The sequence below is a fragment of the Halichoerus grypus genome, chromosome 10, assembly GCF_964656455.1.
Source record: "Halichoerus grypus chromosome 10, mHalGry1.hap1.1, whole genome shotgun sequence".
Taxonomy (NCBI): Eukaryota; Metazoa; Chordata; class Mammalia; order Carnivora; family Phocidae; genus Halichoerus; species Halichoerus grypus.
Genome location: NC_135721.1, coordinates 109,893,975 through 109,906,966, shown reverse-complemented (window position 1 = coordinate 109,906,966; position 12,992 = coordinate 109,893,975). Strand labels below are relative to the sequence as shown.

At 39.5% G+C, this 12,992-nt stretch overlaps 1 protein-coding gene across 3 annotated transcripts in view; it reads right to left on the bottom strand.

Annotated features, from left to right (window-relative positions):
- Positions 1-12,992, bottom strand: part of DNAAF9 (dynein axonemal assembly factor 9) — a 132,499-nt gene that overhangs the window by 93,724 nt on the left and 25,783 nt on the right. For all 3 annotated transcript variants that reach the window (XR_013441971.1, XM_036093392.2, XM_036093393.2), the window contains exons 4-7: positions 9,996-10,120; positions 9,055-9,151; positions 8,069-8,175; positions 3,516-3,593 (exon numbers count right to left, since the gene is read on the bottom strand). Coding sequence is in view for 2 of the 3 variants with exons in the window: in XM_036093392.2 (XP_035949285.1) it covers positions 3,516-3,593; positions 8,069-8,175; positions 9,055-9,151; positions 9,996-10,120 (407 nt within the window). In the remaining variant the exon portion in view is untranslated. The remainder of the gene's footprint in view (positions 1-3,515; positions 3,594-8,068; positions 8,176-9,054; positions 9,152-9,995; positions 10,121-12,992) is intronic.

Below are 12,992 nucleotides of genomic sequence, written 5' to 3'. Positions count from 1 at the left end.
TTGCTGGACAGGGATGCCAAATGTTCCCTCCAGACAGGCATTTCACCTATTCCACTGAAGGTCTCACTCTTACTCTTTGGCAACTGGCAACTCTACTCTCAGGCTTTAACAAATTTCTAGCATTTTAGTAGATGAAAAAGTAGCACCTCCTTGTAGTTTAGTGTATCTGTGAGTATGGGTGCAGTTCATCTATAGGTAGTTCATGGAAAAAATTATCAATAAAACAAAAATATATACTTCTGAGAGGAGTCTGCACTCTCCCTCCATGAGATCTGAGCAGGAAGCATGGAGCTGTAGGTTCTCTGGCCATCAAAGAGCCACCAGCAGTGATTGGCCAGTGGGAATTAAAGCCTAGATGTCAATTTTGGCTTAAGATTACAAGTCTTGGCAAAGGGGAAAGAGATGTGAGCAGAAAAAGTATTTGGATGGTGGACAGAAAAGAGGGTTTTAGAGAAGTTTGGAGGCTATGAAACAGCTCAGAGAAGGGAGAAGAAAATAAGGCAGATTTTTAAAAAGTAATACAGGTATAAATTGCTGGCTTTTCAGTAATTTTTCTAGAGATACAAATAAAGACTAGAATTGCATTTTAAATACTTTTGGTTGTTGGATTCGAATTTTATTAAGAACATTTGTAGTCTCACCGCAAGAGATCCCTGCATAAATTTATGGTCATTTTTATACAAGTTTATAGTAATTTTTATCCTATGTGGGGTTCAATGAGCTTCATGGATTTGTGGATTGATTTATTTCATCAGCTTGGAAAGTTCTTGGACGTTACCAACTCAGATTTCCTACTGCATTTTCTCTCTACTTTCCTTCTGGGACTCCAACTATACTCTGTTAGATCATTTGACATTGTTTGGCAGATACTTGATGCTCTGTTTTATTCCCCTTGGTCTTTTTTTCTTGGTCCTTCAGTTTAGAAACTTCCTTTGACCTATCTTCAAGTTCACAGAACTTCTCTTCATTTGTATCTAACCTGCTGTTAAGACAATCTAATAAATTTTTCATTTTAGGCATAGTATTTTTCATTTCTAACATTTCCATTTGGTTCTTTTTATAGTTTTCAGGTCTCAGCTGAAATTCTTTAGCATTTTTATTAGTTATTTGAAGTTTTCCATTAGTTAATTCCAATATCTGGATCTAATCCTCTTGACTGTTTCTTTTGAGACTTTATTTGTAAGTAATCTCTACACTCAATGTGGGGCTTGAACTCACAACCCCGAGATCAAGAGCTGCAAGCTCTACCAACTATGCCAGCAAGGTGCCTCCCTATTGACTGTTTCTTTTTTCTTTCTTTTTTAAAGATTTTATTTATTTATTTGACAGAGACAGACACAGCAAGAGAGGGAACACAGGCAGGGGGAGTGGGAGAGGGAGAAGCAGGCTTCCCGCAGAGCAGGGAGCCCGATGCGGGGCTCGATCCTAGGACCCTGAGATCATGATCTGAGCTGAAGGCAGACGCTTAATGACTGAGCCACCCATGTGCCCCTTGACTGTTTCTTAACAAAATTTTCTTGCTTCATATCTTCTACTAATTTTTTTAATCATATGCCAGACATTTTGTTATTAAAGTTTTTACTGAAAAACTGAAGTACATAATATTTACCTCTAGAAAAGTGTACCCTTTCTTTTATCAGGCCATTAAAGTAGGGATCTAAGTAATTCTGATCTGTAATTGATCTGGGTCTAGGTCTCACCGCATCTGTGCATTTGTTAATCACTGAATTAAAATATTTTGAGGGTAGGGACTGAACTTCAGTCGATTTTGCTCATGGGAAGTCAGAAAACGAGGAAGAGCCTGGTCTACAGCCCATGGTGATTACCACTATTGCTTCTTCAGCTATAAGATGTCGTTGTTGGCTGAGGTGCAATTAAAAATGTCCTTCTGAGTGGTCCCTCTTAACTGACTCCAGAGATGCTTGCAATGTTCTTAAAAATACAGTGTTCTGTTTAGCCTCCATGTGTGACGTATAGCATCCTCACATTCAGGGGACTGCATGCAAGTGGGGTATGGGTCTTAGACACTTGTAGAAACTCCTAAACTACTTAATCTCTCTTCTTTCTTTGTGGTTAAATTTTCTTTATCATTTTTGCATTCTTATGCTATAAATTTCTGCATGTTCACTTTTTTCCATAATTAGATTAGCCATGGATTAATAATGATGATGATTAGGTTTTTGCAAAGTACAAAAAGTTCAGGGTTTAGTTTTCTTTTGTATTCCTATCTAATTAGAAATGTTTAAACAGAATGGATGTTCAATTTTATCAAATGCCTTTTAGGCATCTATGGAGTCATCACAAATGGTCCCAAGGAGAAAAATTAGTGCAGCGATTACATTAATAGATTTCTTTATACTAAACTAAATATTGCACCCTTATTAAGCTCTACTTCATCAGAGAATATTCTAAAATGATACTGGATTCTACTTGCTAATATTTTACTTAAAATACAGGCACTAAAGGGGCGCCTGGGTGGCTCAGTCGGTTAAGCATCAGCCTTCAGCTCAGATCATGATCCCAGGGTCCTGGGATCAAGCCCCGTATTGGGCTCCCTACTCAGTGAGGAGTCTGCTTCTCCCTCTCCCTCTGCCCCTCTTCCCCTCCACTGGTGCTCTGTTTCTCACTTCCACTCTCTCAAATAAATAAATAAATAAATAAATCTTAAAAAAAAAAAAATACAGGCAGTAACATTGCCAAGTGAGACTGGTCTGTAGTTTCCATTTTTGTTACTTTTGTTGGGTTTTAATATCGTAACTAACTTAATTAAAAGACTACACACTATTCTTTTTCCATGCATATCTAGTCATGGCCACTGAGAGACACTGCTGAGCTGCTTAATCACAGCATCTGTTCCTGTAGCCTCAGTTTTATCTGTTGCTCCTCACTGGAAATTGTTCCACCCAACTTTATACTTTCTTCCAAGTTCAGATATTAATGCCTGACCCTCTAATCCAGCAGTCAACAAGTTATGGCTTGTGGGCAGGCCACATATTTTTGTAAATAAAGTTTCCTTGGAACATACAGACACACCCATCCATTTAAGCATTGTCCACGGTTGCTCTCAGGCTACAATGGTACCGCTGAGTAGTTCTAACATAGTTCTAACAGAGACGGACGGCATACAAAGCCTATGTTTGCCAACCTCTGCTCTAATTCTTGATTCTTTTAAGCCAAACCCCATCTTTTTAATCATTTCATCTCAGGGAAAGAGTGCAAAAAGACAGCGTCTGTATTGTTTTCCTGAAGTCCAGCCCAACAGAGAGAATGTTTTTAGGTGGAAACGTCAACCCTGGTAGGCAGCCTTGGTCTCGCCTCTGGTGAGGTTTCCTCAGAGCGAAAGAGGCACTATCACTTTTCCAGGTCTCCTTCTACCCCCGAGGAGTTCAAGATAACAATCAGGGAAGAAACTGTTCAAACAAAAATATATCTTGCATTTCTTCAAGTTAAATACCGTTAGTGGATAACTGAGCTGGCTCTAATATTTATACGTTAAATACAATTTGGCTTCTTACTTCTGAAAGCAAACTCTCCAGAGACATAGGATCCATCTTGCTGTAGACATTCCATAGACTCAAACTCACATCCTGCAACTGCAACATAAGGATAAAAACATATAAATAAATGAGTTAATATCACTGTGACAACCAAAAGTATCATAAATGACTATTTTGGTGAAAACTCAGTGATTAGAATAAATCAAAATTTTATCAATTATATTAGAACCAATACATATTAATAAATGCAGTCCCATTCAAGGAAGCTATCTTTACAGAAACTTTGGTACATCTTTTGAATACCCTTCTGAGGGCTCTACTCAACGCCCTTTGAATTATGTGTTTTTTCAGTCTAACTGGTGGGAACAGGTACTGTTCCCAGCCCTTAGCATGTATCAGGCACTGTTCTTGATTACTTTTCAGTTGTTTTTTTTTTTTTTAACTCTGCCCTTGGTAGTTACCTGACACATGAATGCACTGATACTCTTTTGAATACCTGGGATGGGGGGAGGGTAGGGGAATCTTGGCAGATCTTTGGAGTTCTCTCTGGGCACTTTTCTTTTTGGTACTCTAGCTGCCCTGCTCTCACCAGACTCTCTACTGTATCTTCTCAACTTAGGAAATACACTGGGATTCACCTGGGGAACCCCCCCCCCCCCGGGCCTGGAAATTTTCTCAAAGTAGTAAACTAGTGCAATCATACAGCTGACCTTGTCTATTTCTCTCAGGGAATCAATATTTTTCATTGTCTGATGTCTATTGTCTTGAAAACCATTGCTTCACATATTTTGTTTTTTGTTTGTTCTTTTGGTTTGGCTAGGTTGAGTTGTTTTGGGAAGGAGAGAAATCTGGTTCCTACTGTCTTATGTAGGTGACTTATTTTTTTCTTCCTGGAAGAAATGTGATACCCTTTTATCCTTATTGTTCAAAAAAGGCATAGATAGACTTAAGGCTTTTTCCTTCCCATTTATACTTGCTAAGTCATTTAATTTAAAAATTTTTATTCTTTTTATCACTGAAAATGTTTATTCTTTTTAAAAAATTTCCTCCCTTCTGATATCTCTGCTCTATCTTTCTGTAACTCTTACTTGTTGGATATCAGATGTCTTGGATCAGTTCTCTATGTCTTTTAACTGTTTTCTCATATTTTCTATCTCCTTGATTTTTTAATTTTATATTTTTAGAGAATTTCCTAACTTTACCTCCCAAACCCTCTATTAATTTCATCAATCATAATTTCCCAGAGCTCTTATTTTCTTTTTTTTAGTTATTTTTATTTTATTTTGAGCTCTTATTTTCTTTATGTTAATTTATCACCACATAACACTTGTTCTATGGTCACCAAATCTTACTTGTCTGGGCATCCTAATGAGAGTTTTGTGCTTTAAGTTTTGCTCTATATCTTAATTACCTTTGGGTCTTATCCAATCCATCTTTTTTTTTTTTTTAATCTCGATATTTTCCTTTCAAGTTACAGGTATTTAATCAAATGTCTGGTGATCCTTGGTTGCTTGTTTTTACTTCCAAATGGAAAGGCTAATTGGAAGTTTTATGCTCTCAGCAGAGCTTGTCAACTACTAGAAAGTTTTTTTAGGGAGAGCAGACAGGTAAGAGGCAGTTATTCAGGTTCTCTACTCCCTTATATTCTGAATTCCAAAAGACTGAGTTAATATATTTGGCTCCTTCCTCTGTATTCTGGAACAGCTTTTCAAGCATCAACTGATTTGATTTTTTGAAGGTACTGAATCTGATTTCTAATTTTAAATGCAAACTTTAATTTTACTAATAATTTTGAGACATAATATTTCCTTATGTCATCTATCTCCCTTTTTAATTTTGTGTGCTCTACCTACCATTTCTTATTTCTCTTTTTACAAAATCCATTCTTAAAAGGTACAAAAGAGACATTTTTCTCATTTTTTATTCTATTTCCTGGAGAAAATCTTTTTAAAAAGCATGCTGTTTCTTTCTTATGTTTTGTTGAATCTTTTCCTAAGTCTTATTCCACCTTTCAATATGAAGATCTTATGTTTGTCCATAAAAAGGTAAATGAATGCTTGCTCTATGGTTACTCTCATTATTCAGAAGTTTGCTACTAGAATTCTCTCCTTGAGGAGCTAGTTGATGTAAATTTACATTACTAGGTGACAGTTCCAGCAGCCGGAGAGTTAAGAAGGAGGAAGCTGGAGGCAGGGAAAGCCCTATCAGAGGAACTTCCCTATGCTGCTTCCCAGGAAGAGTTCTCTATACCCGTAATTCAGTTTGGCCCAGTCTAAATGCCAAGTAAAAGCTTATGTGGGTCTGGCTTCCTTTCTCATGCTGGCACCTAGTACATCTGGGACAAAGCCTCCTGTGGGTTAATGACTTTCTTCTGGGTATAGACATACAATAAGACAGAATTTTTAAAAATTAAATTTTAAGTGTCTGTAGTTCTCCTTCAAAAGACTCAAGAGTCTTTCTGGCTCAGGCAGTTATCAGGCCTCTGGTGTGTGACTCAGAGTGGAGTACTGTTCCATACCCTAAAGGCTGGTAAGGAAGGGAATGGAGGTGGGGGGAGAATGAGAGGGAGACAAAAGGAAAGCATTTGAGAGAAGGACAATTAGCAGCTACAAAGAAAGGCAGGATCTAGAGAAAGGGATCTTGAGAGAAGACTTATAGTAGCCTCACTATATTATGTGTGCAGTTTCCTCCTTATTGCCCACTCCACCCCATTAAACACCACCCTACAGGAAAGATCCACATCATCTTGTAAAGGTTTTTTGGAAGGCACTTTATTGGGGCACCTGGCTAGCTCAGTCAGTAGAGCATGCGGTTCTTGACCTTAGGGTTGTAAGTTCAAGCCCTACTCTAGGTGTGGAGCCTACTTAAAGAAAGGAAGGGCATTTTGTTCCTTTTGGATGTGTCTGCACGGTGTAATGCACCTTAAGGCAGGAGTCAGAAGGCCTGCCTCATTTGGTTTGTATGAACCCTGCAGCCTCCTAAGTGTATTGCCTCTTTTTTTTTTTTTTTTTTTAAGATTTTATTTATTTATTTGACAGAGAGAGAGAGTGGCAGACAGAGGGAGAGTGAGAAGCAGGCTCCTCACTGAGCAGGAAGCCCAACGTGGGGCTTGATGCCAGGACCCTGGGATCTTGACCTGAGCCGAAGGCAGATGCTTAACCGACTGAGCCACCCAGGCGCCCCCCCCCCTTTTTTTAAGTAGTCTCCACACCTAGCACAGAGCCTAGTGTGGTGCCCAATGTGGGGCTTGAACTCAAGACCCTGAGATCAAGACCTGCGCTGAGATCAAGAGTCGAATGCTTAACTGACTGAGCCACCCAGGCGCCCTATGCCCCTATTCTTCTAAATTAGAGAGCACTGAGGCGCCTGGGTGGCTCAGTTGGTTGAATGCCTGATTCTTGGTTTTGGCTCGGGTTGTGATCTCATGGGTGGTAAGATGGAACCCTGCGTCAGACTCCACATTCAGCAGGGAGTCTCCTCCCACACCACTGGTGCTCGCTTACTCTCTCTCTCTCTTAAATAAATAAATAAATAAATAAATAAATAAATAAATAAATAAGAGAGCATTACTTCCTAGCAGGGGCAGCTCCCACAGTCTTGCTGAAGTTCTGCTACTTATAGTCAATGTGAGAATACTATAGTTTTGGAGCAGGAAAAGTGGAGACCAAGTGGTGTGCTTCTCTTCAACCCTACATCCCATGTTCCTTCCACATTACAGGGTTTACCAGGCCAGAATCCATTTACTTCCTAGGGACACTGCTACTTCTTGGAAGGAGGGATAGTAATTAGCCCTGGGCCATGCTTCCTACTCTATGCCTAATAGTATGTTCCCATTTTGAGCATGTCAATGTTCATTCCCTGTTTCTGTGCTGGGGGCAGGTCATCTCATTGGGAGATGCCTATGGTGATGCTGCTAACCTACCAGGCCATCCTCCTTAATATGCACTCTGGGTGACCCCCTCTCCCAGACTCATTCATTAATTCACTTAACAAATATTTATGAGTCATCTCCTAGATAGAAGGAATACTGAAATAAAAGATACTGTCTGTAACACAAAAGATAACCCTTTTATTCCTCTAGTATGCTGTACTTATACAAAATTCTGTACTGTCCTTTTCACTGCTCTTGAATAGTTCTCAAATTATATGAATTTCTAAGATACAAACAACAACAATGAAAAGACTGTTTTTGTTCTCAAGAAGCTTCCGATCCAGAGACCAAGGGTGGGTGGGTACATGAGTAGGGGTGTGTGAAAAATGTGTGACACAGGACAAAGAAAGCTGTAAGAGGAATCAGCTTAGGGTGCTACAGGAGTAGACTGGAAGAACAATGGACTCAGAATGGGGAAAAGAGAGAAACTCCTAGAAGAAAGGACACAGGAGTTTAGTTTAGGGACTAGCTTTGCACAGCATCTATTTTACATTTCAAGTTTTTTAACTTGCTCCATGCTCTTGAGAGATCACTGCTAGCTTTTCAGAGTGTTATAATGATGCACACTCACACTGTGGGGGCCCTTCATAAAGACAGCAAGTGGCAGACAAAAGCCGGGCATACTGCTTTTCACACATACCTCGTATTTCATGGTAAAAAATCCATCCCCTCCAATGCCCTCAAGTGCAAAGGCCTGTACAATTGGCCATTTCTCTACTACAAACATATCAAATATCTGCAAGTGACCTAGAGGAATCAAATAAAACAACATGTATCAAATACCATCCTGGATATAACAGTCTAAACCTGATCTAATGTGGTTAGACAGGCATCATCTCTCTCAAATTCACCATGGCCACATTTAGCAAAATAAAAGTAAAACAGATAAAATAGTTAGATATTAAAACTAGAAATACAAAATGAAAGTCAAAGAAAATTCAAACCATAACAAGTTACATAAATTCAGATTTCTCTATAGTATACTTTCACATTCTGGTTTCCTAAGTGAGCAAGTAAGTTAGTAAATAAATAGTGGCCTATTACATCTGACTTGCATCACTTAGCGGATATAATTATTAACAGACCCAAACTTGGCTCTTCCCCCTTAAGAAACATAGCCAATCAACTTCCTCAAGGGAAAATTACCAAATCAAAAATTTTCCTTTCGTATAGCAATAGTTCTAATGCGCAAAGTTTTTTAAAAATAAGATATAACCACGGCTAAACTTGTGGATTGTTTTCCTTTATTTTTACACATCATTTTTGAGCCTCACTGTCAGCATATTTTTAACAGCTGCCTGAATTACTATTTCTGATTACCAAGAGGCTGCACAGCTATACTCTCCATACAAATAAGTGGCACAGCTAGATGGCAACTGTGGTAAATCCCTTATCAGTTTTTCTATCTGACTAGATGGCCTGCTGTGTTGTTATAGAAATTTCAGTTATGAGTACCAGCTTGCACAGAAAAATCCCCAAATTTCATTCTGCTTGATTCTCTGCCTTTAGTGAAAATAAATCAATGGGTTTCCCAGCTAAATGCCTCCAATGGAAGGAGCAGCAGAAACGCTGGGTTCACACATCATCCAAGCAAGGTTCTAATATGGCTTGCTGTCAGATACCCACCTTGGGAGCTGTAAGGAATGCCAATTCTACTACAGTCTCGAACCATGTCCACAAAGCTGGCAATTTTAAATTCTTCTGCAGCTTCCTCATCTTCATACTGAAGAGGGAAATTGAGAGGAAAACAGGCTCTGAGGAGACATCATGCAAAATCCCCTATTTTCTTGGTATTTTATCAGAGTTATCTCAAATGACATTTATAGAGGACTGCACCCAAGAGGGTGTTTCCAAAGCCAACTTTTTGTGTTTGCTGGTCAGATACCTGAATGCAAGAGATAAAACCTGCCTCAAAAATTCCCCAAAAGCTCACATGGAAAGAAGGGTTCTTCCCATGTTGTTCAAGAGTCAACTATACATCAGTATTTTTTACGATTCTATTTTTTTTTGTTGGATTATAAGTCTGTTATGTTATTTTAGTGATTGCTTAGATTTTATAGTAAACACCTTTAACTTAAAAAAAAGAAAAGAAAGAAGGGTTTTTTACCCGTATTAGGTCACCATTTCCATGAAACCCTAAATCTCAAATCCCAATTTGATTTCCAGCCAAACCCTTGAAAAGAACCCAAAAGGAAACAAATACCAAAAAATCCAAACATGGAAATGTTACAAAAGCTTATCAAATTCTCCTGAGGCAGTCCATTGCACTCATCCCCCAAGAGAATGGGTGCAGGCTGGTGATAAAAAAGCAGGACAGGAAGCTAGGGTCACAAGCCTACGACTAGGTCCCAATTTGAAGAGTCCCTTTTGTCTGTCAGGTAAACAATTTATCTATAAGGTAGCCTCATAATGAATTATGAAAAGTTCCACTAAAACAAATAGCTTTTTTTGTGTAATGACATACTGCAATTTGTTTTTTTTAAGGGGCCTCCTGTTCTAGATCTATACTTTTCTGAAAGAGTATCCTTAGAATGTCTCTAAGTGCCTATTCTATCTTCTCTCCTTACCTCATTTTCAGTCATGCAGTGGAAATGCAGATTTCTCCAATGTGCCACAAAGGGTAAGAGATAGCGATAGTTTATAGGATTACAGTACAGATGGACACTATCTGATTTAATCAATATAATTACATCTGTAAGGAAAACAAAATTAAATCACAACATTGTCAAAGTCATTTCCTTTACACATTTTCTGCACAGGTAATGAATAATACCATTAAAGCTATTTCAGAGACAATGTAACAAAACTCTAAACTGAAAGTTCTTTATAACTAGGCAATATGCCTCAAAGGGACTGTGTAACACTCACGTGTGGGCAGCAAGGATTTTCTAGTTCCCATGCAATGCTCCCACCACTGTGGCCCTCTGGTTACAACAATACTTGCCCAGAATAAGTCAAAAGAACAGCTTTCATGATGTTCTGCTTGGCAAAGTTCAACACCGTTAAATCTGTGGTACCAGACTTAGCTGTGTCCTTTGCTACAGAGATAAATACCAAATGGAAACTCCATAGCCTAAAGCCACCGAGGCAGGAAATATCAAATATAGCCAGTGACGGTTCTTCTGCAGACATCAATGTCTAAAGCTCTTGGCTGTTGACTCAAGGCAACCATGGGCCTGAGGACATCACTGTTCAGCTCTGGGAAGGGTTACTATGTAGGGGGTGAACTCTGTACACAGGAAAGGCTGTGAGGAAGGAAGCAGAGGCAAGTGGACAAGGCTTCTATAAATAGATCAGCAGCTCACAGACTTAAGGAAGAACCATGGATGTTGGTGGGTCAAATAAATAAAACAATCCCAAGGATGCAAATAAACCTAGGTAAGGTAACAAGAGCCATGAAACAGGGCAGGAATATTAAAGCAGTTTGAAGACTGAGAAAGAAAGCAGTCATACTTCCAGAAAAAGAGCAGAGCTCCACTGAATGGCTCCTCAGAAAGCAGAACAATCTCAGGCATCTCTCTAACAAGATGATGCTAGGGAAGTTGATGGAGGAGGTGGCTGGAAGTGAGAGGAGCATGGCGGCAGGGAGCATCTAAAACAGCAGGTTTAGGGCAATGCCAACACAGTAACACAGTGACAGCCCATATTCTACAAAAACCTAAGCCCGATGAATACAGACTGCAGCTGACCACACCACTGGGTGGCCTCTTGAAATAAAGCTCCATGATGCTGACCTTTGGTTTTTCAAAAATCACTCTATGCCCCACACCTGGTCAGACCCAGGTGTTCTAGGCAACACAGTATAGAGCAGCCTATTCACTGCTGACTCTCAGTTAAGCACTAGAATCACAAGGTGGCAAGGGATGGGACAGGGATCACCTCTCATCCTGTTGGTCTTCTTCATACAGGCCCTCTAAGAGCCTTGCCCTGAATCACTTGTAGATTGCCTGCTGAGGAATGAGAGTTTGAAGTCACATGGAGAGCCTGAGGGAGGCTTCCAGTTTATGTTCTACACTAATATGTAAAACTCCACAAAGAATTAGGATCCAGTAAAAGAAATAATGCAACAACTACTAAGCCTAATTAAGCATTCTCAGAATCTCATAGGACTCTGATGTCATTGCTCTGAACAAAATTAACAGTAAAAGATGAAAGTGTAAGAAAATTGGATGAATATGTAAACTATTTTAAGTTTTTTTTAAAAAATAAATCCTTCGTGGGGCGCCTGGGTGGCTCAGTCGTTAAGCGTCTGCCTTCGGCTCAGGTCATGATCCCAGGGTCCTGGGATGGAGCCCCGCATCGGGCTCCCTGCTCGGCCGGGAGCCTGCTTCTCCCTCTCCCACTCCCCCTGCTTGTGTTCCCTCTCTAGCTGTCTCTCTCTCTCTCTGTCAAATAAATAAAATAAAAAATCTTAAAAAAAAAAAAAAAAATCCTTCGTGTTGGCCTCTTTTCCTCTCATATACAGATCAAAATGTAGATGTATAAATCCAGTGATCTCAGTTTACCAACTACTTGGATTTAAAAAATGAATTTACTAATTCATTTTTAATTCATTAATGATTTATTAATTCAGTTAAAGAAAATGCTCATTTCATAAGCACCCATTGTGCCAGATGGCAGGATAAAGACAATGATAAGCAAAAAAAACCCCACACCTTTGGAGGTTTAAACTATTTCCTTAATTTCAGTACTACAATATCCTTAGCAACTTTGGCTGCAGTGAAATCTGTGGCTGGTATGAGCATCTGTCTTTTTATAATTCTAAGTGACTGCCAAGATGAATTCTTTTTAAAGTAGGCTCCACACCCAGCATGGAGCCCAATGCAGGGCTCAAACTCACAACCCTGAGATCAAGACCTGAGCTGAGATCAAGAGTCTGACTCTTAACCGACTAAGCCACCCAGGCACCCCAAGATGAATTCTTTCAAACCAGTAGACGTTGTATAGCATAAAGAAGCATTATTTATTTATTTATTTATTTAATTTTATTTTTTAAAAGATTTTATTTATTTATCTGACAGAGAGAGACATAGCGAGAGAGGGAACACAAGCAGGGGGAGTGGGAGAGGGAGAAGCAGGCTTCCCGCTGAGCAGGGAGCCCGATGTGGGGCTCGATCCCACGACCCTGGGATCGTGACCTGAGCTGAAGGCAGACGCTTAAAGATTGAGCCACCCAGGCACCCCAAGAAGCATTTTTTAAAAAAAAGATTTTATTTACTTGAGAGAGAGAGCACAAGCAGGGGAAGGGGCAGAGGGAAAGGGAGAAGCAGGCTCCCCACTGAGCAGGAAGCCTGATGCAGGGCTTGATCCCAGGATGCTGGGATCATGACCTGAGCCAAATGCAGACGCTTAACTGATCCAGGTGCCTCGCATAAAGAAGCATTTTTAAAAATCAAACTCTGAAACTAAATTTGATATTGAAAGAAATTTAATGGAAGTTATAATTGCAGCCTGCTCCTTCTGCACTTCCTAATAAAAAGAAAATCTAGTCAATCTATAAGGATAAACATTGTTAAGGATTTTACCACAGAAAAATTTTCACATACAGTAGACCAGGGTTCCTT